The sequence below is a fragment of the Lagenorhynchus albirostris genome, chromosome 14 (genome assembly GCF_949774975.1).
Source record: "Lagenorhynchus albirostris chromosome 14, mLagAlb1.1, whole genome shotgun sequence".
NCBI lineage: Eukaryota > Metazoa > Chordata > Mammalia > Artiodactyla > Delphinidae > Lagenorhynchus > Lagenorhynchus albirostris.
This window is the reverse complement of record NC_083108.1, coordinates 19,270,051-19,294,944: the sequence shown is the minus strand read 5'-3', so window position 1 is coordinate 19,294,944 and position 24,894 is coordinate 19,270,051. Positions and strand designations below refer to the sequence as shown.

Below are 24,894 nucleotides of genomic sequence, written 5' to 3'. Positions count from 1 at the left end.
ACTCTTTAAGGCCCAGTGAATTTCAGAGAAAACTTGATGCTTGGCAGTCTGTAGCAAGTGTGGATTTGCTTTAAAAAAAAAAAAAAAAAAAGACATCCATGAAACCACAGTTTGAGTTATTCCAGTAGTTTGGAATTGGGTCTCAGCCCAGAATCCAAAGGATAATGCTGTGACAGCATCAAAAGAAATTGTAAGTAGTTTTCTCTAAAGACTATGAAAGAAGAAAAAAAATGGAAACCAGAGCAACTTCTTAATTTTTTATTAATTCTCGTAGTGTTTTTTTTAATTATTTTTTTTTAATTTTATTTATTTATTTTGGCTGTGTTGGGTCTTCGTTGCTGTGCGTTGGCTTTCTCTAGTTGTTATTCTTTGTTGAGGTGCGCGGGTTTCTCATTGTGGTGGCTTCTCTTGCTGCAGAGCATGGGTTCTAGGCACATGGGCTTCAGTAGTTGCAGTATGTGGGCTCAGTAGTTGTGGCGCATGGGCTTAGTTGCTCTGCAGCATGTGGGATCTTCCCCAACCAGGGATCGAACCCGTGTACCCTGCATTGGCAGGCGGATTCTCAACCACTGTGCCACCAGGGAAGCCCCTCTCTTAGTGTTTTGTTAATTTTATGAAGCGGCCTGAAGTTTCTTGACTCTTTTTCAGAAGTATCACAATGGACACTTTGCCATACAGTGGGTTCTCTTCATGTGTATTACTGTTGGTGCACCTTCTTGTCGTTGAGGGACTAGCCTTTATAAGCTCAGAATGATATATAGCTCTTGCTGGAAGTTTATAAAATCTCTTTTGTCCAGGCCAGGCCTATCATTATCTCACATCTAACGTTCTCACCTCTCTTTCTTCAGGCCACTTGCATTTGAATTTTTGGTAGCCCTTTGCCTGTGGCTTCTTTTGCTTCTGGAATCACATAACACGAGTATGTCTTTATAAATTCTAGCTGTGAACGATTTGGTGTCTCCCTTTGACTCCTCGCCATTTTACTGCATCTTTTGTCAACACACAGCTTTAGACTTAGTATATTAGTAAAAGTTCAGATGGTTATAGATTTAATTAAATGCCACCAGTAAAGGGCAGAGTGGTTTTCCCAAGTTAATTATTTACAATAGCTTTTAGAATCTGAAGAGCTCAACAAATGTGGGCTGAGACCATTTACAATACAGATATTTAGGATGTGTTATGACATCTTTACGGCCAACTAGGAGCAAAATTCCAAGTGGGGAGTGATGGGGCCTTGGCTTTGTCCCCCATCCCCCATCGTTTTTAGTGTCCCTCCATCTGCCCGTGGACCTTATTCTACTAAGTTTCTTCTCTACTTTCCCATTCAGGAATTTCATTAATACAAATATGTCCTGTTCTGATCTTGTCCACCTTTTCATTATTCATTCAACAAAGTATGTTACATCTCTTTTTACCAGGTACACTGCTAATGAAAACTTGCATTGGTGACAGTGGGAGGTAATGAGTTTAATGAGTTAACTTAGTCAACACTAAGAAGGGAGCTAGTTAATATATTACTTCCTTGGTGACTTCTTGCCCTAATACAGTTAACATTACTTCTTTAACTAGACTCATTATGAATGTCTGTTTCACCCTGATTTCATGAGGATTTCAGTCACTGTGGCTGGGTAGATGCTGGGGTCCAGGACAGTCTCAGTATACCTCAAAAAACAAAAACAGGGCTTCCCTGGTAGTGCAGTGGTTGAGAGTCCGCCTGCTGATGCAGGGGACACGGGTTCATGCCCCAGTCCGGGAAGATCCCACATGCCGCGGAGCGGCTGCGCCCGTGAGCCATGGCCGCTGAGCCTGCGCATCCGGAGCCTGTGCTCCGCCCGCAACGGTGGAGGCCACAACAGTGAGAGGCCTGCGTACCGCCCCCCAAAAAAGAAAAAACAAAAACAAAAAAACTGTCCACAGAGGCCACTTGTAGAGAACAACTATGGAAAAAAGATATGGGAGCGCACAAGATACAGTTTGCATTTGCATCGCACAAGAGAAGATCAACTGTAAACCTTATTTTAAAAATATGTGGAGGTTGAAAAATAAAACAGATAAATTAAGTAAAAAGTTTCCTAATCGTCCATAAGATGTCTATAATACAGGTTCTGAAAGTTTCAGTGTAGCTGAAATTTGTCCACAGGCAGACTGGCCTCCAGAGTCTAGTCCCTTACTGAGCAATTAATTTATTCTCTTTCCAAGAATCAAGTCCAAAGTAAAAACAGTGGCTCAGTAGCAAACTTCATTCTTCAGTTTACATATAATATGAGTTATTTGCCTGCTATGGTGATAATGTTTTCTTGAATTTTCCTGAAATACTAGCCATTTTTATACATTTAAAACATGGTCTTGCTTTTACTTGAAGTACAGACTACTTTTATCATATATCCTCAAAAGTGGATATCCAAGACAGTGTGTTGCTCCATTAAGAACCTTGCATATGGGATGGTAGAAATGAGGGCTTGAGCCAATGATTCTCTTGCATGAGATCCTGTGATATTGTGATTTGTAAGAAATATATATATTTGGTCATTCAGATGATCAAAATATATTTCTCATATATATTTGATGTTTATCCACAGTTCCTGGCCCACAACTCCCCAAACCCTTGAAATTTCCTAAGTGATAAGAACAATGGGACATCTTTTATTTTAATATTTGGTCTCTTGTCCTCAGTGCCTGTGCTTCAGAGCCATAAGGGCAAAATGGGTGTCTTGTTATTCATAACAAACTCCTTTCCACCACAACTGAGTTTATGTGAATGAGGTGACTTTTGGAAAGCACCTAAGGATGGTGCTGGTTACCAAGGGGACCAACCACGAATAGGGGGTTAGAACTTTCAGTCTCTCCCTTGATTTGGGGGGAAGGGGGTAAGGGCTGGAGGTTGAATCAAACACCAATGGCCAATGTGTTAGTCAATCATGTCCAAGTAATGAAGCCTCCTTAAAAACCTAAAAGGAGGAGGTTTGGAGAGCTTCCAGGATAGGGAATCATAATGAGCCCACATGCCACCATGCCTGGCCCCAAGCTCCATGAAGACAGAAGCTCCTTTGTTCAGGACCTCACCGTATGTATCTCTTAGTCTGGTTGTTGATTTTGTATCCTTTAATATCCTTTGTAATAAATCACTAATCTAGTGAATAAGTGGGTTTCTTGCGTTCTTCGAGCTACTCTAGCAAGTTAACTGAACTCCAAGAGGGGACTGTGGGAACCTCTGATTTACCGCCAGTTGGTCAGAAGTTCAGGTAACAACCTGGCTGTGGGATTGGCATCCTGAGTAGGAGGGGGTCGCTGGAACCTCCGATTTGTAGCTGGTTGGTCAGAAGCAAAGGGCTTGTGATTGGCATCTGAAGTGGAGGGCAGCCTTGCGGGACTCAGCCCTTTACCTGTGGAATCTGATGGGTAGACAGTGTCCGAATTGAGTTCAGTTGAGTTGATTTCTCAGACACCTGCTCATGTCTGAGAATTGCTTGTTGGTGTGGGGGAAGGCTTCACGCACATAGACACACACGTTGGAATTAGGTCCAGGAACCCAGAGGAGATTCCCTCTTCAGTAATGTACCCTTGGAGCACTTAAATAAGACCCTTCCCTGCACCTCATCAAAATCCCCCATCACTTATTTTTCCTGGACATGGTTTTAAGAATCAAGGAAGCCGAGGTAGGTATTAAGCCTTTTACCCTCTTAAAAATTGGTATTAATAGAGTTGGAAACTATACATTCACCCATCAGAGTCTTTAGTTCTGTAGCTTTATACTCAACTTGTAAGTTTTAGATTGGTTTCTTCTTAAGATACAAGGTAACTTTGTTAGTAAAGATACATTTTCTTATACAGAGTATTCAAGTTTTTTAGTGCACAACCTGAAGCTCTCCAAGACCAGCAGTCTTTATAACAGAGCTACACTAAATTAGGTCTAACAGGGCATATATTAGTGCATCCGGCAAACATTTGTTGACGTCCATTTTTACCTAGACCTCAAAGTGCACAAGGCCTGTAAGAATTCCGCCCCCCCACCACCCCGCAAGATCTTGCATTCTAGAGGGGAAAGTGAGTGATGATAAACAGGAAGACAGATATCTGTGGGGCAGAAGCACTATTCAACAAATTAAAATGGGGTGATGCCATAGAAGGTGAATGGGAGCAGTCTACATTTGGGGGCCCTGCAAGATCTCTCTGACAAAGAAACAGTTAAGCTGAGAACTGAATGATAGTAAGGAGACAGCTTGTGAAAACCAGCAGGGGGAATAGCCAGTGCACAGGTCCTAAGACAGGATGAAACTTGACTCCTTCAAGGAAAAGAGAATCGGTAGAGAAGAGTCAGAGGCAGGTCACGCGGCACTTTGTAAGGCAGAAGAAGGACTTTGGATGTTCAGATTAGGTTTGATGCGATGCCATTGGCAAATATTAAGCGGAACAGTGACATGGCCTGTATTACATGTTTAAAAGATAACTCTGCCTGTTATGTGGAGGATGGATGGGGGCAAGGCAGAACTGGGGGCATGAACACAAGTCTGGAGGCTCTTATTAGTTTCAGTGATCATACAGTTTGTTCAGATTAATATCCTTCTGAGAGTGAAAGGGGAGACTATTAATAGAATAGCGGGGAAAAACTGGGCCCGGCTGAGCATACCAGGACCGGTGGTTGCTGTAGCTCTTACAGTTGTCCTGGGAGGGTGAGAGTAGCAGAACCTGTTAGGTAACTTCATTTGATGCCCACAGAAAACTCTCTGTGCCCAGCGCACAGTAGGTGCCCAAGAAATGTCTGTTGAGTGAGTGAGTAAATGACCGAATCTGGGAGAGATTAGTATCCTTTCCTTATAAATGTTGCTGTGCTACAAGTATATTGTGAAGTCTAATTTTGATTATAAAAACCACAATTTCAATTTTTTTACATAATACCTCACTGTTGCTGCTCTTTAAATGTTTCTAAACCATCTCCCACATACTTCCATTTTCTTCCTTCATCTCCTCCTCTCTCCTGGGTTTAGTGTCCTACATACAGAGGTTCTGAAATGTATTTGCTGCAGTAGTTTTATCAAAGGCAGGCATCTGAAAGGCATTGACAGTCTAAGTATCCCCAGGCAACTTTTTGAGCTTTTCTTTGAAGCATCCTGTGCCATTTTTAATGCCCAATCTCAGAAGGCCTCCACCTGGGCAATCTGTCAGGGTTGGTTTACTAGGGCTGATGGTACGTGGTGCCCTAACATTCCACTCGCTTCTTTGACAGGGGACCCCCCCTCCTCCGTCCTCTTCTGCTCCTCCAGGAAATTAGTACCACCTTTTTCCCAGGTAAAGAAACCTAGGAATCATGTCCATAAGACCACCTCCCACTCTTTGCAGGTAGAGACGCTTTTGCATGCTGTATAACTTGCACCAAATTCTCAACATGAAATATTATCTTCCTCTTGTACTTTGATTTATGGACGTAGAAAAAATTCAAACCGTTTTATTTTATAAAATTTGTATTATAAATTGTATGTATTTCTGGCTTACTCCATTAATATTCAAAGCAGACATATCTTCTGACAAGGTCAAGTTAAATAGAAGACTGACTTTAGAGAGTGTATACACAGTCATAATGATTCCATGCGTGATGTGCCTGCATGCGTGTGTGTGTGTGTGCGTGTGTGTGTGTGTGCGTGTGTGTGTGTGTGTGCGTGTGTGTGTGTGTGTGTGTGTGTGTGCTTGAGCATCTGTGTGCATATGCGCTCATTACAACTCTGCCGGTTCCTTATAATCAATACCTCATGTAACCCAGTCAGTGCTGTTATGCTGGAGAAAAAATATTCCAGCTTGTATTCTTATACTCATTCCTCATATTTTACCCTACGTATTTGACGTAGACTATATCATTTGCTGACATTTGTGATTATTCAATGATGACACCTTACCTCTAGCTGGATTTATAAAACTAGTTTCTGTTTCAGATCCTAGGGAAATTCAGCTCCTTCAGATGACGTTGGAAGATTTCAAGGTGTATACTATCATAGTCCCACCCTTTGGTCAATTAGGGGAAAGACAAGGAACTTAGTATTAACCTCTGTTCGTCATTATGTAAATATGAACTAGAAGGTTAGCTGCTGAGTAACATTATCAGAGTAAAGCAGAGCCAACTTTATCCTAAAATATAAACCCCCAAATAGTCATCCATGTTGGTGTGTATATTCACCTTAATATATTCAACAGAAATATTTAGAAGGAACAAATGTGGAACTTCTCTCTTTTGCTATTCTATGTAACTAGAAGTTATACTCCTGAAATTTAATATGCAAGCATTTAACTTTCATAATTTTGCCATTTATTGGAATAATAGAACCTACCAAAATGGGCACAGATTTTAGCAGGAAAACCTTTAGTTTAACTATAACAGAAGCCCCCGGTTGCAGTTAAAGTTACTGGAACCGTAAGAAAAAAGACAGTGAAAGCAAGATATTTGAATTTTCCTTTTTAAAAACTTGATGGAAATGATATAGGAAGAACATTCTATGATGTTGCAGAAATTGACTGATTGCTAACGATTTCTTCAAGACACAGACCTTCTATACACTAGAAAGTGTCGGATATAGCAAATGTATTCTTCATGTCAGATAGCTTACTGTGATTTTTTTCCACGAAAGTGCTAACATTTATCTTTCAGTATTTTGACTTACTATAGTAGATTATGGTATTTGTCCTTTTGGCCAAAAATACCAGAAAGTAAAATGTAAATCTTTAATGGAAAATGTAATCATGTTTTTCCTTGGACAGGAGTGGATATCAGGAAGGTGATTTTGCAGAAATGAGATACAATATAAGCCAGTCTGTGTTCTCCCAGCCTCCCATGAGCTTTCCTCTCATTTTAGGTCAAATCTGGAAAATACAGACCAAGCTAATTTCATAAGAGCTGTCTTATCACAAATGCTAGGTTATTAAAAGTCCAACTCTCCGCCCTTATTTCTTTGCTAAAACCGTGATCCTTTTACAGTGAGAACAGTTACTATGACTAGGAGCTATGGAGAGAGTAAGTTTCCACACGAAAGTCCCTTTTTCGGTTTAAGGAAAAGTTAACCAAAGGCATAATGCAAAATTCTGAGGAGCAACCTCTTCATAAGTGTCCTTTCAGCAAACCATTCACACTTTTGAACATTTCATACCTTTTCTTAGCCCCAAATTGTTATTAATCAAAAAATGTTCACCTACTGTAAAGTTAAAGAATGTTGTGGAAAGGAGAAGCACACGGCCCTGTTAGGACTGTCTCTGTTGTCAGAACCTTAGCGGGCTCTGAGCAGGGCACTAAACAAACTGCCGTCTGCTCTGTTCGGATTAGTCTTTAAAATGCACCAAACAGCAGGAAAAGGAGGGCATTGCTATAAATGTCTTTGTGCCAATGATGACTTTTCTTTTCACACCAGTAACAGCTGGGGGTGAAAGTTATCCAATTCAAAATTATAAATATTTGATATTGGAAAACGCTAGGTGAGTTTAAGACATGGTTAGTTGATTAGGTTACCGCCAAGAAGTAAACAATAGACTCATTAAAGTTGTAATTAGTCACTGTTGACATATTGTATTTTTAATCAGAGCTCCATCAGGGGATAAAGTGGCTGAAATAATCTAGTGCTTTGTTAAAGAGAAGTAAGACCGGCTTTTCCTTGGGATTTCTACACCACCTTTGTTCTGAGAAATTTGGTGACTTCACGTTAGGCTATGAAGTGACCCGTGTTAGTTGATTAATCATTTTGTGTTTTGTTACATTGTGTCATCAATCAAAACATTTTTTAAGGTTCTCTGCTTCTTGGCAAGCCCAGAGTGAAGGGGAATTCATGGTGACTGAATGCATCAAGCCAGGTATTTTTACCTACTTACAGCTGCAGATAAAGACCCTAAGAATAAGGGGTTAAGTAATTTGCCCGTGGCCACATGGTTGGCAAATAGCTAAAACTGAACTTGTAAACAAGGACTATGGACTCCAGTGCTTACGGTTACACCTCTTACAGCCAACACTTGATTCTGCACATCCCACCGCATTAGCCAAGGCCCCCAGAAAGCTGCTTCTACTTCCACCTGAGCCACGTTTCCTGTAGCCAGGGCTCCACGGTGCACGTGCTGCTTCCAGGACCGGTGCGTGTTCTCTTCATCCCAATCCCTCTCTCTCCCCTTTCCCCGTCAAACTCCAGCTTTCATCCCACCTCCTCTGTGAAGCCCGCCTGATTAATTCCGGCCCCACCTGCATATCCCTCTTTATGAGTTTTTCTCTCTCCTCTGAACACCTATCAGACTTCGAGCCCTAGATTTTCTGATGTAGACCTCATCTCAAATAACTTATCAGAGGAAAGGACTGAACATTTGTTCATTTTTCTCCCCAACCACATAAGGTTTAAGAACCACGTGGAATGCTTTTTTAAAATTTTCTATTCAGCCTCCGATCACATCTATTGCAGAAATAAAATTCCGATTTAGAAATTTCAATTAACATATGCATCTACATAATGTGGAAAGAGCCCTTGTGAGACAAATAAGCACTTTCTTTGGACTAACTCCATTCTTTGTAGATACAATCTCTCTTTTCCCCGCATTTAATTAAACTAATAAAATGCATCTTGTTAAATATTGGCTAAAATAATGACCAGCCAACGTTCTTTTCCTAAAGAGGCCTTGGACTTTTTATCTGTCTTATTCTTGGAATTGTATGGCTCTGGGAGTTATCTAGAATTATGTTTAAGTGAGAAAATTGTAATAATATGGCCCTCATCTTATTTTCATAGATATTTGCCTGTGGACTCCTAGATGCTATCTAATTTGGCTTCCTCACATGTCAGAGAGGCAGACGTTGTGGGCAGATATTTTGATTAGTATGTCCTTTCTCAGATATTGAAGCAAAGCAGTAGAAGTGTGGCATGACTTTCTCAAAGCAGCAGCCAGCTGGAAAATGAACCCGATCTGCAAGATTATTAGGCCGAAGTCGGAAAGCTTAGTAAAACATCTTATTCAACAAACATCTCTTTAACTTAAAATCATGTCTTTTTTCATGTGAAGACATGGTTTAAGTGTAGATGGTTCAAGTTACATATATACACTTAATGTCCTTTCATATATCACATAACTCTACAGATTGACCGCTAACATAGAGGATGACATGTCCTTGTCGTGATAAGGGAAAGGAACACTCCTGTGACTGGTGCTGGATGGCCCATCGAGCAGAGGCCTATAGTGGGAAAGGACCATCTTTCCAACAAGCCACTATCTTAGGAAAAGAGATGTCTTTATGAATGTGGTCCACTCTGCTCTTCTGTTAGCTATAGGATGGGGGGCTGAGGTTACTTCCAGATTAGAAATCACTCATTGGCAGTGAGGAGTCTCTGGACTAGGAGGTAGGGCAGTGGTTCTCAAAGGTGGCTGCATATTGGAACCATCTGGAGAGCATCAAAAACTACTAACACTTTTGTCTCACCATCAGGATTCAGATTTACTTGGTTTGGGATGTGGCCTAGGCATCAGGGAATTTTAAATGCAGCCGAGTTTGAGAACCACTAAGTTGGAAAAACCTATTTTCTGGTCTTGCTGATAGATTTCAGGAAGGCATTGACCTCTTTGTGTATACTTACTAATCTGATTTATTGCATCACAAGATTTTCCAGCCTGGAAGAGATATGTCAATAATATGTCAAAGATTCTTTCAATATAAGGCTTTGCCGAATTTCAGGGATTTACTTTTTTTTTCTTGCTCCTGGCTGAAGTTCTGGAGAAAAGGACCTAGGAAAGCATTTTTAAAAAAAGTACGACTCCCTTAAAAAAAGTAAGTCATGCAGTCCATTTATGAAGCCAAATGGAAAAGCTTTCCAGGTCAAATGTTAAATCTTGCAAAAAATTCTTGAAGCTTAATTTATTTAATCCAAATATTTACGTAACATCTCAGTGATATAGTGTATGTGTTTAGAGCAAGTAAAGTATTGATTTGGGGCTACTAATGTGTAGGGAAGCAAAATTTAGGATATGTGAGGGAACAAAAGCATGTAGCTGGGAAAGCATATTAAGGGCATTGTCATAATGGGTTTCAGCAAAGGAAGGAATCCACTGTATGCCGAGCTTTGCTGATGATAATCAGCAAGAGGAAATTGCTCTAAACTGTAACAGGATCAAATTAGATAAACTGACTCCTTTCCTGACCGTTGAGTTTTTCTCTACTAGAATCAGTTGCTGAAAGGGGTTACAGAGTCTCAGGAATATACTTCCTTGAGTATATACTACAGGCCCTTTCCGTTAGGTTGTAAGAAGGTATTGTTTGAATACACAAGACACTTACTAGGGAGTGGCTCCATTGTAAACAAGTATTAATTAACACCTAGCTAGAGGAGCTAGGCCCAATCAATTATTTTTAATATAAAATATAGTATTCTTACACTGTTGGGTTTTTTAAATAGTAGCTTTATTGAGATATAATACATGTACCATAAAATCCACCCTTTTAAAATGTATCATTCAGTGGGTTTTGATAGAGTCACAAAGTTGTGTCACCATTAATATCTAAATCCAGAACATTTTCATCATTTCTTCGAAAAAACCTCATGCCCGTTAGCAGTCACCCCCCTTCCTCCTCTCTGCATCCCCTGGCACATGCTAATTTACATTCTGTCTCTACAGGTTTGCCTATTCTGGACACTTCATATAAATAAAATCATAAAGTATGTAGCCTTTCGCTCCTGGCTTCTTTCACTTGGAATAATGTTTTCAAGGCCCATCTGTGTTGTAGCATGTATTTGTACTTCATTCCTCTTTATAGCTGAGTAATACTCCATTGTCTGGATACATTCATCCACAGATGGACATTTGGGTTGTTTTCAATTTTTTGTGTGGATGAATGTTTTCATTTCTTTTGGATTTAGAGCTAGGAGTAGAATTGATGGTCTTAGGATCACTGTACGTTTAACTATTTGAGAAAGTGCTAACCTGTTTTTCAATGTGGCTGCACCATTTCACATCCCCACCAGTAATATGGGAGGGCTCCATTTCTCCACATCTCCACTAGCACTTGATGGTGTCCCTATTTTTATTATAGCCACCTAGTGGTTAGGAAGTGGTATTTCATTGTGGTTTTGACTTGTACTTTTCTAATGATTGATGCTATCTTAGCATCTTTTCATATGCTTATTGGCCATGTGTATAAAATCTTTGGAGAAATATATCTATTCAAATCCTCTGTCCATTTTTTAAAATTGGGTTATTAGTCTTTTATTATTGAGTTGTAAGAATTCTTTATATAGTTTGGATTCAAGTCTCAAATATGACTTGCAACTATTTTTACCCCAACTGGGGGTTGTAATTTCACTTGTCTCATGGTGTCTTTTGAAGAAAAAGGTTTGAAATTGTGATGAAATCCATTTATCTATTTTTTGTTACTGGTACTTTTGGTGTTATATCTAATCACTGTCCAATTTAAGGTTATGAATATGTACTCCTATGTTTTGTTCTAGGAGTTTCATAGTTTTAGCTCTTACATTTGGGGCTATGATCCATTTTCTGTTAACTTTTATATATGGTATAAGGCAGCAGTCCAAATTTGTTCTTTTGAATGTGGCTGTCTAGTTGCCACAGCACCATTTGTTGAAAAAACTATTCCTTCCCCGTTGAATTGTCTTGGTTCCCTTATCACAAACAGCCATAAATGTATAAGTTTATTTCTAGACTCTCAATTTTATTCCATTGATCTATATGGCTACTCTGAGGCCAGTGCCACACTGTATTGATTCCTATAACTTTGTAGTTAGTTTTGAAATTGAGAAGTATGAATCTTTCCAACTTTGTTCTTCTTTGATCAAGATTATTTTGGCTATTCTATGAATTTTAGGGTTGGCTTGTATTTTCTGCCAAAAGGCAGCTAGATTTTGATAGAGATTGAGTTGAATCTGTGTGTTATTGGGTTATGTTAAAGATTAACTGTGTTAATCCTTAGTACTTAGTCCTTAGAATAAGTGCCTGATATATAAGAAGGCAATATAACTTGTTAGATATCACTATGTTATCATTTGAATTGTCTCAAGTAATCCTTTCTGTTTGATACTTTTGTATTTTATACTGCAACTGTCTTCTGTGTGGCATTTTTCTCTTCATAGTCACAAATTGCTTTCCTTGGTAAAAATTATTATATTTATATGAAAATTATGTTAATTGGTAAAATCTATTAGAATTGCCTGAGTGTAATTCTTACCTGTCTGGAGAAGCAGTCATAAAATCCCACATTGTAACATTGTAGAGAAGCATCTGTGAAGTTTCTCATTACTATTTCTGAATTTCATGAAGTCTTAAACTTAAGAATAATATCTGCAAATGCTCTTATTCCAATCCATAAAATAATTATTTTCCCATTGGCTTAATACTCTGTAAATTGGGCTAGAAGCCAACTTCTGCCTATGTTTTCCTCTAGGAGTTTTATAGTGTCTGGTCTTACATTTAGGTCTTTAATCCATTTTGAGCTTATTTTTGTGTATGGTGTTAAAGAATAATCTAATTTCTTTTTTCTTTTTCTTTTTTTTTTACATGTAGCTGTCCAGGTTTCCCAGCACCATTTGTTGAAGAGACTCTCTTTCCACCATTGTGTAGTCTTGCCTCCTTTGTCATAGATTAATTAACCATAGGTGTGTGGGTTTATTTCTGGGCTTTCTATCCTGTGCCGTTGATCTATATTTCTATTTCTGTGCCAGTAACATACTGTTTTGATGAATATAGCTTTGTAGAATAGTCTGAAGTCAGGGAGCCTGATTCCTCCAGCTCCGTTTTTCTTTCTAAAGATTGCTTTGGCTAGAAGCCAACTTATTCCTTTAAATCACCAATGTGAGCTGAAGGCTAATGTGTACATTTAAAGTGAAGTTTGCCTTTGATTCACTTGCTCATTGATTACAGACATGTCAGCATCCACTGGGCTTCTTTTGGAGACTTTGGTGGGAAATGCCAAAACCATGTCTTAGAGTTGAGTAAGTTAATGTTAAAGCTTAAAACTATTTTGCAGTGGATATAGAAATACTGCAGGACAGTGCACTGAAAGACCCTCTCAGCTGTTTATCAGGATATCTAAGCAATGCTTAATGTGGTAATTTTGTGGCTCTCTTTCAAAACTAGAATTTATGAGTTTGAAGTAAGTTATACAGGAGATCTGATATGAAATAGGTATACTTTCCCTGCCACTATCTTGGTTATAACAGTGTCCATTTAATTTTCTAAACCTTAAAAAATAAAGTGAAGTGAGATTCTCAAGATTCTAGAATTTGGTATCAGTGAGGGTTTTATCAAAAAAAGCAGAATCACTGTAAGTGATACAGAACATGCGATTTATTAATCCGATTGGATTTTTCACAGTTGTGGGAGCTGGCTTGGCAGTCTATGTAAGCCTATTGCTTTTCTGTGTTGTGTTGTACCTGAAGTCATCCAAACCAGGGTCAGGAGAGAAAGATGGACATAAAGTCAGAGCAAGGTCAAACAGGAAAATCCACGAGGACAAACTGGAATCCAGGAGGATGCCTGGAACTTGCCTGCATCTCTCACCACCTCTAACCTCAGTGGTGCAGATGACCTGCCAAAGAGTCTGTGCCTTCTCTATGGAGCTGCACACACACCCAGCCTAGGATTCCAAGAAGCCAAACAAGGAGATCTTGTCAGAGCTAGAGAAACTGAACGCCCAGTTCTTTCCTGTGCCAACAAGGTGAGGTGACAGATCAGTGACAAACTATGTGAGCTTCAAGGCCTGTGCCCTCAGTATGACCCTGGACACACTTTGGGACTGCACACATTTAAGTTTCTAAGAAGACTGTGAAGTTTTCTTTTTTAAGAGGTATTTCAGTTTATCAGCATTTATAAATATAAGTACAAGCCTTCAGAGGTTTCTCTGAATCTGAAACAGCAACTTTGTAAAGTACTATTTTGTTCCTGTTGATAATTTACTCATCTGAAGCCAAAAGCCTGAATTGCTTTAACTACCCTGAGATTTGAGTCATGTCTGCTAAACAGTGTTTTCAAGCACACATCCATTAGGGGTTTGCTTTCTATCCAGAGGTACATGTGAGCTTCAGAGATAATGCTAGACCATTGCTCTCATGTCCTTTTCAGAATGATTCCATTTAGAACATCTGTCAATATCATGCTGCAACTGGGAACAAAATAGCTTTGTGTTTTGCTGCCTCCTACAGAGTCATAATGATCCAATGTTAGGGAAACACATGAAAAGCATTGATTCTGAATGGATCTATATTAGTGAACCAAATGATTTAGAAGCTCTTTCAATTCAGGTAAAAATTTCTCAGATCAGGGAGCAGCCTTATCCTGACCCTGATTGTGAGAATTATTGGCAAGCTGCAGTGTTCTCAGTAAGAATACTCATTGAGCAGATTTGGGTTTTAGCAATTTCAAGTCCAGAATTTCAAGGTCGGCTAGACCTTGACCCCAGAGTACTATGCCCCTTATGGATACAGAAAAACTGGAATAAAATTGGAGAAGTGTAAGAACTCACAAACAAGGAAAGTGTGGATATGATTTGAGTTTAGAAGGTAAAGAGTAGGGGTAGAGAGGACATTCTAAGGGAAAAATTAATGATAGTAGAAAATAGGATTACTGGACTATGGGCTATAATATGAAAATTAAAATAAACTCTTGAGATAATAAGACTGGTACTTTCATTGATTTTCTAAAGCCTTCCACAAATAAGTACAATACAATTATACAGGATTAGAAATGTCAGGTGGAAAAATAAGTATCAAAACGGGATTTAAAAAATCATATGAGAGTAGTTTGTACAACTCTATAAAGTACATTTGAATTTCTAGATGAGATGATTAATGTCCTACAAAATTACAACTTTGCAAAACTGATCCTACTGGAGACAGGATTAAAGGGACCAATTACCAAAGAAGAAATAGAGAGCAATTTAATCCCCCCCAACAACACACACATATCACCTGGACAAGATGGTTTCATATAGAAATTCTTTCGAACATTTAAAGATCAGATAACCTCCATAATACTTAAACTACTGTAGCGCACAGAAAAAGAAGGAAATTTTTCATATCCTTTCAATGAAGTGATTGTAATGTAAAGCTCAAAACCAAAGATTGTTGCAAAAGCAAGACAAATCTTACTTATTAATACTGATGAAAAAGTTAAATAAAATGTAAGTAACATAACCAATGGCACATTAAAAGATACTACATCATGAGCAAGTGAAATTTATTTCAGAAATATAAAGGTGTTGCTATATAAGGAAATCTATTCATAAAATTAAGCTAGGGAGAAAAACCAGGAGATCATCTCAATAGAAGAAGAAAGAGTAATTGACAAATTTAATATCCACTCATGTTAAAAGCAGCCAGCATCTTCCTTAATGGAAAAACACTAGAGAATTTCCAACTAAAATCAGAAACAAGGATGTCCACTGTCTCTACTACTCTTTAATTTTGTAGTAGAGCCATCAGCCATTGAAAGTAGACAAGAAAAAACAAGTAGAAGCATAAAAATTTGAAAGGAAGAAATAAAGTATACCTGTTAATCAAGGATATAATTGTACATCTGGAAAATTCAAAATAATGAATTGAAAAACCACTAAAAAAATAAGAAAATTTGGCAAAGCACTGAGTAATAAATCCAATATACAGAAGTCAATAATCTTCACATAAACAACAAAACAATAATAGGCCAAAGTTGGCAGATGAACCCCAAGTTACAAAAGCAAATAAGGAAAATCATATACTTAGTTGTGAACTTAACAAAAATATCCAAAATCTGTATGAGGAAAACCATAAATTAATCCTGGAAGTCACAATAGATGACTTGAACACATGGAAGACATATGATTTTGGATTAGAAGACTCAATATTGTAAAGATGTTAAGAAAAGAACAATGAGGAGGGGATAACTTTTTCAGATATTAAACATTGTATACTTAACTGGTGCTTCATGAAGAGACAGCTAGACCAGGGGAACAGAAGAGAAGAATCCAGGAATAGACACAACTGTGTATGAAATTTTACTATATGATAGAGGTAGTATCTTAAATCAGTGATGAAAAGATGAATTTGTATGTAAGTTGTATTTGGACAGCTATCATGAGATACGTTTGGATCAATTCTTCATAACATATTTATGGTAAATTCCAGGTGAGTTAGATTTTTAAATGTAAGTTGAAACCATGTAAGTAGCAGAAGAACACATAAGTGAATTACTTTATTATCTGGCATGGGAAAACCTTGTGATTCAGAATTTGATTTCTCCTCCCCCAGACATCAACAATAACAATAAAAGTCATTTGGGTGGCATAAATATCACAAGCAAAGAGACAAATGGGAAAAAGTATTTGCAACTTAAGTAACAAGGTTTTAATGTCCCTAATACACAAAGAACTTCTAAAAATAGGAGAGATAAACCATTTTTAAAAACTGAACAAGAGATATGAGCCTTCCAGTCACACAAAAAAGGAATACAAATAACCCTTAAACGTATGAAAATATGCTTGACCTTGATCACTGTAAAAGAAACACAGGCTGAAACAGTATTAAGATATGGCTTCAGACCTATCAAATAGAAAGCCAGATGTTTGACAATCTTCTCTATAGGTAAGCACAATATAAATGGTAAGCTGAGAAATCTTCAGAGATATATATTGAATTATTCATGAAAAAAATGTTATGATGCCTGGTATTTGCTTCAAAATAATCTGGTAAAGGGAGAGTTTTGGATATATGAAACAAAGATGGCCATGTATTGGTAGTTTAGAAGCTGGGCCATCAGTATATGGGTATACACTACTATTCCCTCAAATTTTGTATATGTTTGAAAGTGCTCATAATAAAAAGTAAAGGGAAAAAGGGGAAAATTCATACAGTTTCAAAGGATACCACAAAATTAAGCTAAAGGGAAATTTTTACCTTATAGAAAAAAGAATTTTAGAGAAATAAAATTATACATTGGCTTAGAAGTGCACTTACTATGTGAGAATAATGATATATCAATGGAGAAAAACCAATTTAAAGCTGACTTGTGTTGGAATTTTTACCCTTTATTTTCGGGGTGAGTAAGCTCAATGAATTCTTAGTCTATCTCTATTATATTATATCCCTTGACCATAAATTGAAACAAAATGAACACATTTAAAAATAGATTTGATTGCTCCAGGAGACACATTGACCACTGTCAACAAATAAAAGTTCAGTTAAGTTGATGTTGATTTATATTTGCAGTTTAGTTTGAATGTTCCATATAGGCTCACATCCATTAATTCTAAATAGCATTTAGGGAGTATCGAAATAAAAATTACCTTTGATAAACTTTGCTAACCGAACAAAATGCTATGGAATACACTGAAGAGGTTTTTATTTTTTATTTTTTAATTTACACCCTCCCCCACAACTTCCCTCCTTCCAGAAAATGCCTTCTGTTCTGATGCACAGGCTACAGGCCCCTAGAGTACTTCAGCCGTCCATAATTTAACTGTAACCTCCTGGACATGAATGTGGTGGTAGGAAGCCGTATTTCAAGGTCAGTTAATGAGAACCACCTTTAGGCTATCGTTCAGATAATGAAGTGCTTGCTGTGAGAATCCCAGACCCCAAATGCTCTTACTGGAGCCCAACACAAACCAATCAAATAAAGATAAATGAGGAAATAGTAAACATCTGTCCATTTTATGCTTGATAGTTTTATTTTATGGAAACCATCTACACTGAATGCAAAGTAGTATCAGTGATATTTTATTTGTCTACTATTTTAAGCTTTCTGAAATACCTTAAGAATGGTTTTATGAATTTAATAAGTTCACGTCACAAGGTCATAACTTGTCATGGCATCCTTAAGATTGTTACTTGGAGAACTAGCAAAGTTTGCATGGGTTAGTCCATCTGTGTAGTAGTCGTCCACACATATCTGTAGCATTTGTTAAGCTCCCCACTAGACAAATCGGAGTGTATCCTCAGAGCCATGCAAAATATCATGCAAAACAGAAGGTGCCAGTGAGTGTTAGATGGACAAATGGATGCTTTCATAGGGGAGCCCAGTTCTCTGAGCTCTGACCTATTCAACTGACAAGTTAATATGCTGTCTGCCAGCACAAATCTCACTTTCAAAAATTACAGTCCCTCTGTACTTTCTCTTTTCCCAGGTTATTTGAAATTGCTCTTCTGAAGATATAAAGATTCTACTTTGAGGAAGTTTTTATACTCTTGTGCAACTTAAAATAGAAAAATGAGCTCAGGAAGCCAGACCTGGAAAGTACCAAGGTCATTATTTAATCTAAACATTCACTTTACAGATGAGGAAGGAAGGAGAATCCAAGCTCTGAACTTGGAGAGACTCCACTTCCACCAACTGCCCAAAGACACATTCCATTAATCATGACATTTGCATGGCTCTGAGAATCTTAAATATTAAATATACACTAACACATATGTATTGAGCTCCTCCTGTATGCCAACCACTATACTGGGCTCTGTGGATCCAGCAGTGGATAAGGAAATTAAATTCCTGAGCTAATGGAATTTATGTTGAACAAGAATGAAACAAAGCAGGGTAAAAAAAAGAGAGAGAGACAGTATGGGCAACCTCATTTGAGATATTCTAACTATGAAAATCATGTTCCCAGAGAAAATTCCCTTCCCTCATAGAATGAATATATTTCTACTTTCTACCTATCTAACCCAGTTTCCATTTCAAATCATAATGAACACCAGTCTTGGGGTTTCCTCTATTAGAAATGTCACCCCATAAATTAGGTAACTTCCCTGCACGTGATTTCTCATCTGTAAACTAAGGGCTAGACCACATGCTTACTTAGATTTCCTTCTACCTTTAGGATTCTTCATTAAACAGAGCTTCATGGGCGTTGTGAATTCTTTTCCCTACTCCTTCCAGCCTCTTACCTTCCCACGAAAGGCTCTGAGGTCGATGCTGTGGTTTCTGTATCTAAAAGACCTTCTGGCTCTTGTGGTATAGTTTGTGACACAGTGATAATGGCAGAGAGTCAGACGCATTTCCTGAAACATGGCAATCCTCTGGCTTTTTCTTCCCTTTTAGATTCATAGAACCAAGAACTAACAATCCCATCAATCATTGCGCGGGAATAAACAATACTGCTAAACTTGTCAGCTTTTTGATCCTTACCAGATCTTTTCTTTTAGCCCAGTTCTTAGAAAACAGCCTTTTTTTACCAAGGCTTTTATTTTTCTTTGTGGTGGTGTATTTGCTGTGCCAGAGATAGACTACTGAGGTCACATGATTTTAGGACTCAGAAAATCACATAGTAATAAAAGAGGAACGAAGCTAAATACAAAAGAAATTTCTTTAAAAGTTACAAACTAAATACAAAAGAATTGTATATATAAAATAATTCATTTTTAAAAGAAACTTGGAGGCAAACTATCTCATACCCAGCTTAATATGTCAATTTTTTTAACTAGTCTATTGAAGACACTAAATAAATGGTTTCCACAGTACCAAGCTTGCATTCATTTCAGGTGGAATTTATGTTCAATGCCACAAAATCTCCACCATCTTTCAGTTAAAGAAAAGACCCTGTGTGGGCTGCAGTAGAATTGATCTGTGTTAGCCAGGATTGTTGACTCTGGATTAGAGCCTGATTGGGAGGCAACCCCAGGCAGTTTATGGACTGCAGATTGGCTACAGGTCAGAAATACATGGTAGGGCATGTAGTTGGCAAGTAGTGATAGTCTCATTCTGTAAGTGACAATTCATCTCCCATGCGATGGTCCTGAATCTCCTCTCGTACCTAATTCCTCCCTATGCTATAAGGTTAAATGCAAGTTCATCTTCCTCTACAAAATCTGCTCTGACCATTGCAGTCCATGAAGATTATTGTTTTGTTTGAACTAAAAGCACAACGATTTGACTCATTTATCAACTAATCATGTTCCGTCTTGTAAAATTATGTTGTATTTTCTTTCATCCTTATTCGGGGTATGCGTGCCTTGACAGAAAGTAGATTATGGATTACATTTTTGGAATTTTCATCTTTGGGCCTGATACTGTATATTGGAGGTATTTAACTAGATTTGCTCAAGACTTAGCCTTTAGTGACACTGTCACCAAAAATATTGCAAAAAGCATAGTTAACTGTAAGCAAAGTTTTAAAATGTGCTGATGTATCTTCTTGATTCTATTCATGTTTCCAGGAAACCACAATATCCTCCGACTTTATCGTGTATTTAGGTAACCAGTAGCTTCAGTTTCTTCCCTCTGATTATCAAGGATTGTGTCCAGGGACGAATTTTGCTTTAATTACTTAACTATCTTAGAATATTTAAATTTCATCTGTTTTTTTTCACAAGAGAATTAACAGTTTTATCCGATTTTACTGGTGAAATAACAGACTTTATCACCCTTCAGAGGAGTTTCACATGAGCAAGTTTGGAAGGGAAAGAGAGACTAAGGTAGAGTGATGGTGGTGATGATAGACCTTAGATGGGGGAAACCTTACAACTTTGACAGCAATCTCCTGTAGCAACCCATTTGGCTCAAAGACTAGAAACAGCAACATCTTCAACCAAAAAGTCCTGGTAAGATATTTGGCACCAACCCAAACGCAGAACTACTCACTGCCAGGGGGTTGATCAATGCAGACATTTTCTAAGAAGAATTTCACATCAGTAGTGGAGATATCTGTATCCCTGCATTAAGGAAGGCTGGTTGTTGATGGTTGCTATGCACCTCTTCCTGAGCAATGGTTATACTTTGTATAGATCTTAAAAAAGAAAAAGAGTACATTCACAGTCAGCAAACATCTACCCTGAGAGCCCTACTCAGTGAAGAAAGGATGTTATAAGAGAGGAAAACTTTAGTGCAAAAATATATATTGGCAGCCCTCAAAACACCTGACCTCAAAAACCATTCATTAATTAAAGAAATATACATCCATCAACCATAATACATTTAGGAGGATTTAGCATCAATAGGGTTCAAATTTTAGAAAATTCTAATGTAAAATCATTGTAAATCTTCCAAACGATGTAATAATACTGGCTGGCTAACTACCTAATCATCATCTTCATCATTATTTATCCAAAGACATGGAACCTTTTAGTTTTGACCCTGTACCAAAATGACAATGTAAAAAATAAAGTTTTGTGTAAATTGATGAATATGTGCATCATTTTCTTACATGTAGAAAAATGATTCGAATTATGTAGCAGTTTTCAGATATGTCCATGGAGCAGCCTGTTGTTGACATTTAATCTTGATCACCTCAGAACTCCTGAAGAGTACAATGTTTTCTGGATTGTAGAGGTGAGGAAATATTCCTCCTTCTTACCTAATAGTAGAGAAATGTTTCTATTCTAGGGATGTCTTCATAAGCCTTCCTCTATCCATCTGTATAACCCACAAATCAGAAAGTTGTACCAAATGGCAAATCATTTTGCTAACCTCAAGAGTGGAAAGTACATCAAGTATTTAGTGGGTGATGGTGTAATTCAAAGGTATGTGGTGGTAGTTTTCATGTCATCACTGTTTTTGGCATTGGCCCTTGGCATCACCCATAGCCATTGTAACAACGGAAGAAATTAAAACCAAGGCAGGAGAGGTTAGGGCAGTGGGTGAAATGGCAAGTGATGTTCCTTCAGGAGAAATATTAGAAGAATTACCATAGTTATGCCTCTGAATAGCTCTTCCCTTTTTTCAAGGCCTAGAAAATATTCGGCAGATTTGCCAAATACAGCATATTTGCCGTTGGAGAACAGAGGGTTCAGTATTTCAGAACGTAAGATTTTAAAACATTGCTTTTGAAATGATTTCAAATCAGTGTTTTTAAAGGTTGTCATTTCAGCTGTGAAATTTTTTAAATTAAAAAGGAATATTTTGTATGCATATAATAGAAAGGTCATCCTGCAGGATTACATGCAGAATATCCCCCTAGGTTTTTCTCTTCCATTACTCATATATAATTTCAGTCTCCCTCTAGCACACCTGCATCATCTTGGACAGTTTTTTCTATTCCCTGTGACTGTTTTTCCTAGCACCACACTCCTGATTCCAAGAGACACTGGCTTAAAAAAAAAAAAAAAGGCTATAACTCTTTAAGTTCTACTATTGCTGTGGCAATAGCCATGGTGGGTATCACATAGCTTTTTGTTCCATATTACCTGACATGATATAAAAAGATAGGTACTAAGTGAAATCATAGAAGAGTCCTTACTCCTGAAGCTGCTCTGAACTAGTTAACTCACTGAGTCACAGAATAGAGGCATTCCAAGTTTTTACCCTTGAAAGCTAAATTGACGTTGCTTTGCAGGAAGGCAAAGGAAAACCAATTTTAATCATAAGTACTTATTTTTCCTCCTACACAGGCCCACCAAGACCATCACTATGACCGATGGGGACTATGATTATCTGATCAAACTCCTGGCCCTTGGAGATTCGGGGGTGGGGAAGACGACATTTCTTTATCGCTACACAGACAATAAATTCAATCCCAAGTTCATCACGACAGTAGGGATAGACTTTCGGGAAAAACGTGTGGTGAGTTTTTAACCATACTGTTAACTGGTTGCTGATCCTACTATATAAGATAAGGATTAAGGGCTTCCCTGGTGGCGCAGTGGTTGGGAGTCCGCCTGCCGATGCAGGGGACATGGGTTTGTGCCCCGGTCTGGGAGGATCCCACATGCCGTGGAGCGGCTGGGCCCATGAGCCATGGCCACTGAGCCTGCGCGTCCGGAGCCTGTGCTCCACAACGGGAGAGGCCACAACAGTGAGAGGCCCACGTACCACAAAAAAAAAAAAAAAAAAAAAAAAAAAGATAAGGATTAAGAAGCTATGTTTATTGCATTGCAAGGTGACCGTCTTTTATCACATGAAATTCATAACCTGTCACTTTAATCCAATTTAAATATTATTTTTTACTGTCTCAATTATAAATAACATGTTGCTTAGAAAAAATTGAGTGGCACTATCACTTGCCTCCAGAAGTACACAGGGCAACTAAAATCATTTATGGGTTTGCATAGTGTGTTTTCTATGAATTCTTAAGGAAACTTTCAAAACATGAATTAGTATCTAAAATCATTAACTCTTTATCTGAGTTCCTCAATAAAAACAAGTGTTCATTTCCCTATGCTTACAAAAAAAGTTAAAAGAATGATTGGCAAATAGCTGGAACGTGAGCTTTGTGAGTTCTTGCTGCATTTTAATTTATGTGTAGACTCAGCCATCAATCACTAGCTTCTTATGAACAGAATGTGAGACCAATCCTTGCTATTTTTCAAGATAAGGGATTTTAAGTGAGAATCACAACCACTTCCTTCTCCTATGCTAGACGCTAATGACAAGGATATTGTGACATGTGAGACGTGTAACATAGGCACAGAAGCTTAGCCAGATTTACTGCCACCCAAGGTATTCTTGATTGCCAAGATGGCGGCGGCTTCCAGTTGATATCACAAATCCAAAACAACAAACAAAGAAAATGATGTTGAGAAGTTAAATCATGGTTCCTTATAATGTCCTGTACCTTATCTGAAAGTCCAGTACTATAGTCTTAGCAAACTTGCTCCCAACCCTTCCAGGGTTTTTCTTTGCCTTCTCCCCTCCCAATTCCCCACCCTCAACCCCAATCTAGGTATAAATCTTTGCAAAGTTTTTCCTTTAAAACATCTTCACTAAGCCATAAGTAAAAGAACTGGATAAATATTAAAATTTCTATGCTTTGTTTAAATAAGAAGTCAAAATGCCATCATTTAAAAAATTTAAACTTTTCTAAAAAGAGCCTTTGAAGGAACGACTAGTAAGGAAAGACTTGAAATATCCTGTGTAAAGTTATTGAGAAATTCCATGTGTTTTTCATTTTGAAAGTCCAGTTCACAGTAGAGGATATTCAGGCATTTATAAAGCATTTTACTGTTTTAAAAATGCCTTCACATCTGCTATTTCATTCAAGTTAGCAGTAACTCTGTAAAGTAGGAGGAAATGATGGGTCTAAATTTGCTAAAGGAAAATAAGATTCTATGAAGTTAAATGAAGAGTCTATATTTGAACGTAGAAGTTGGGTCCTAAATCTAATGTTTGCTGCCTCCATGAGGAAATGACAGAAGGTGTCTAATTTAAGTTTTCAGGATGCCTAAATTGTTTTGAAAACCATACTTATACTTGACATTTAAAAGTGAGAGTATATGTGATACTTCTGGGGAAACAAAACAGAGCAAATATTTATTTTGCACTATGAACTTTGATTATAGTAATGAAGAAAAAATATGCTGAGTGAACCCAGAGAATTTGAATGCTGACATAATCCAAAGCAGTATCAACTGATGACATTTGTATTTTTCAGGTTTATAACTCACAGGGACCAAATGGGTCAACAGGGAAAGCAGTTAAGGTACATCTTCAGCTTTGGGACACAGCAGGACAAGAGAGGTAACAGTGAATTACTTTGTTTCTAGCTACAAATATCTTAGGAAAACTTATTTTGATGGGAATGCTGTATGTGGTATGTGGACTTGTAAGGATATGCAACTCTCCTTCTGGTTTCAAAATAAACATTTGTATCAAAAAATAAAAATAAATTATTTGTGGTTAATCGACCATAACTAGCACTGTGTATTTGGTACAGATTTCAAAAATCAGATTTTCAGAAATCTCTGTGAAAATTCTTATGCATTGTCTTTGTACTTTGTAATAGGGGAAAAAAGAAAAAAACTTCTCCAGAATTCAATTAAATTGAGGTGGGAAATTGACATTGTTACAAGTACTACTTGAAGAGGGAGTTGAAGAAAAGGGTGTTAATATCTTTCTCATCTCTTCCTGCCCTTACACACAGACTCTCACCCTGTGCCGTTTGACTGGCTTAACTCTCTGAGATTTTGGTCTCACCATCAGCCTCCAGCTGGAATGTTTTACTCCCTTTCCACCTTCCCTGAGCCTCTCCTTTCACCAGGCCTG

The 24,894-nt window shown here is 37.8% G+C and overlaps 1 protein-coding gene across 13 annotated transcripts in view; it reads left to right on the top strand.

The window, feature by feature from the left end:
- Positions 1 to 24,894, top strand: part of RAB27B (RAB27B, member RAS oncogene family) — a 71,473-nt gene that overhangs the window by 27,105 nt on the left and 19,474 nt on the right. For 7 of the 13 annotated variants that reach the window (XM_060170840.1, XM_060170838.1, XM_060170839.1 and 4 more), the window contains 4 exons: positions 20,350 to 20,519; positions 21,301 to 21,437; positions 22,305 to 22,476; positions 24,284 to 24,369. In XM_060170840.1, the coding sequence (XP_060026823.1) occupies positions 21,364 to 21,437; positions 22,305 to 22,476; positions 24,284 to 24,369 (332 nt within the window). In that variant the 5' untranslated portion in view covers positions 20,350 to 20,519; positions 21,301 to 21,363. Of the gene's footprint in view, positions 1 to 20,332; positions 20,520 to 21,300; positions 21,438 to 21,641; positions 21,719 to 22,304; positions 22,477 to 24,283; positions 24,370 to 24,894 lie in introns of all 13 variants that reach the window. The other 6 variants (XM_060170832.1, XM_060170831.1, XM_060170834.1 and 3 more) reach the window with 4 other exon arrangements.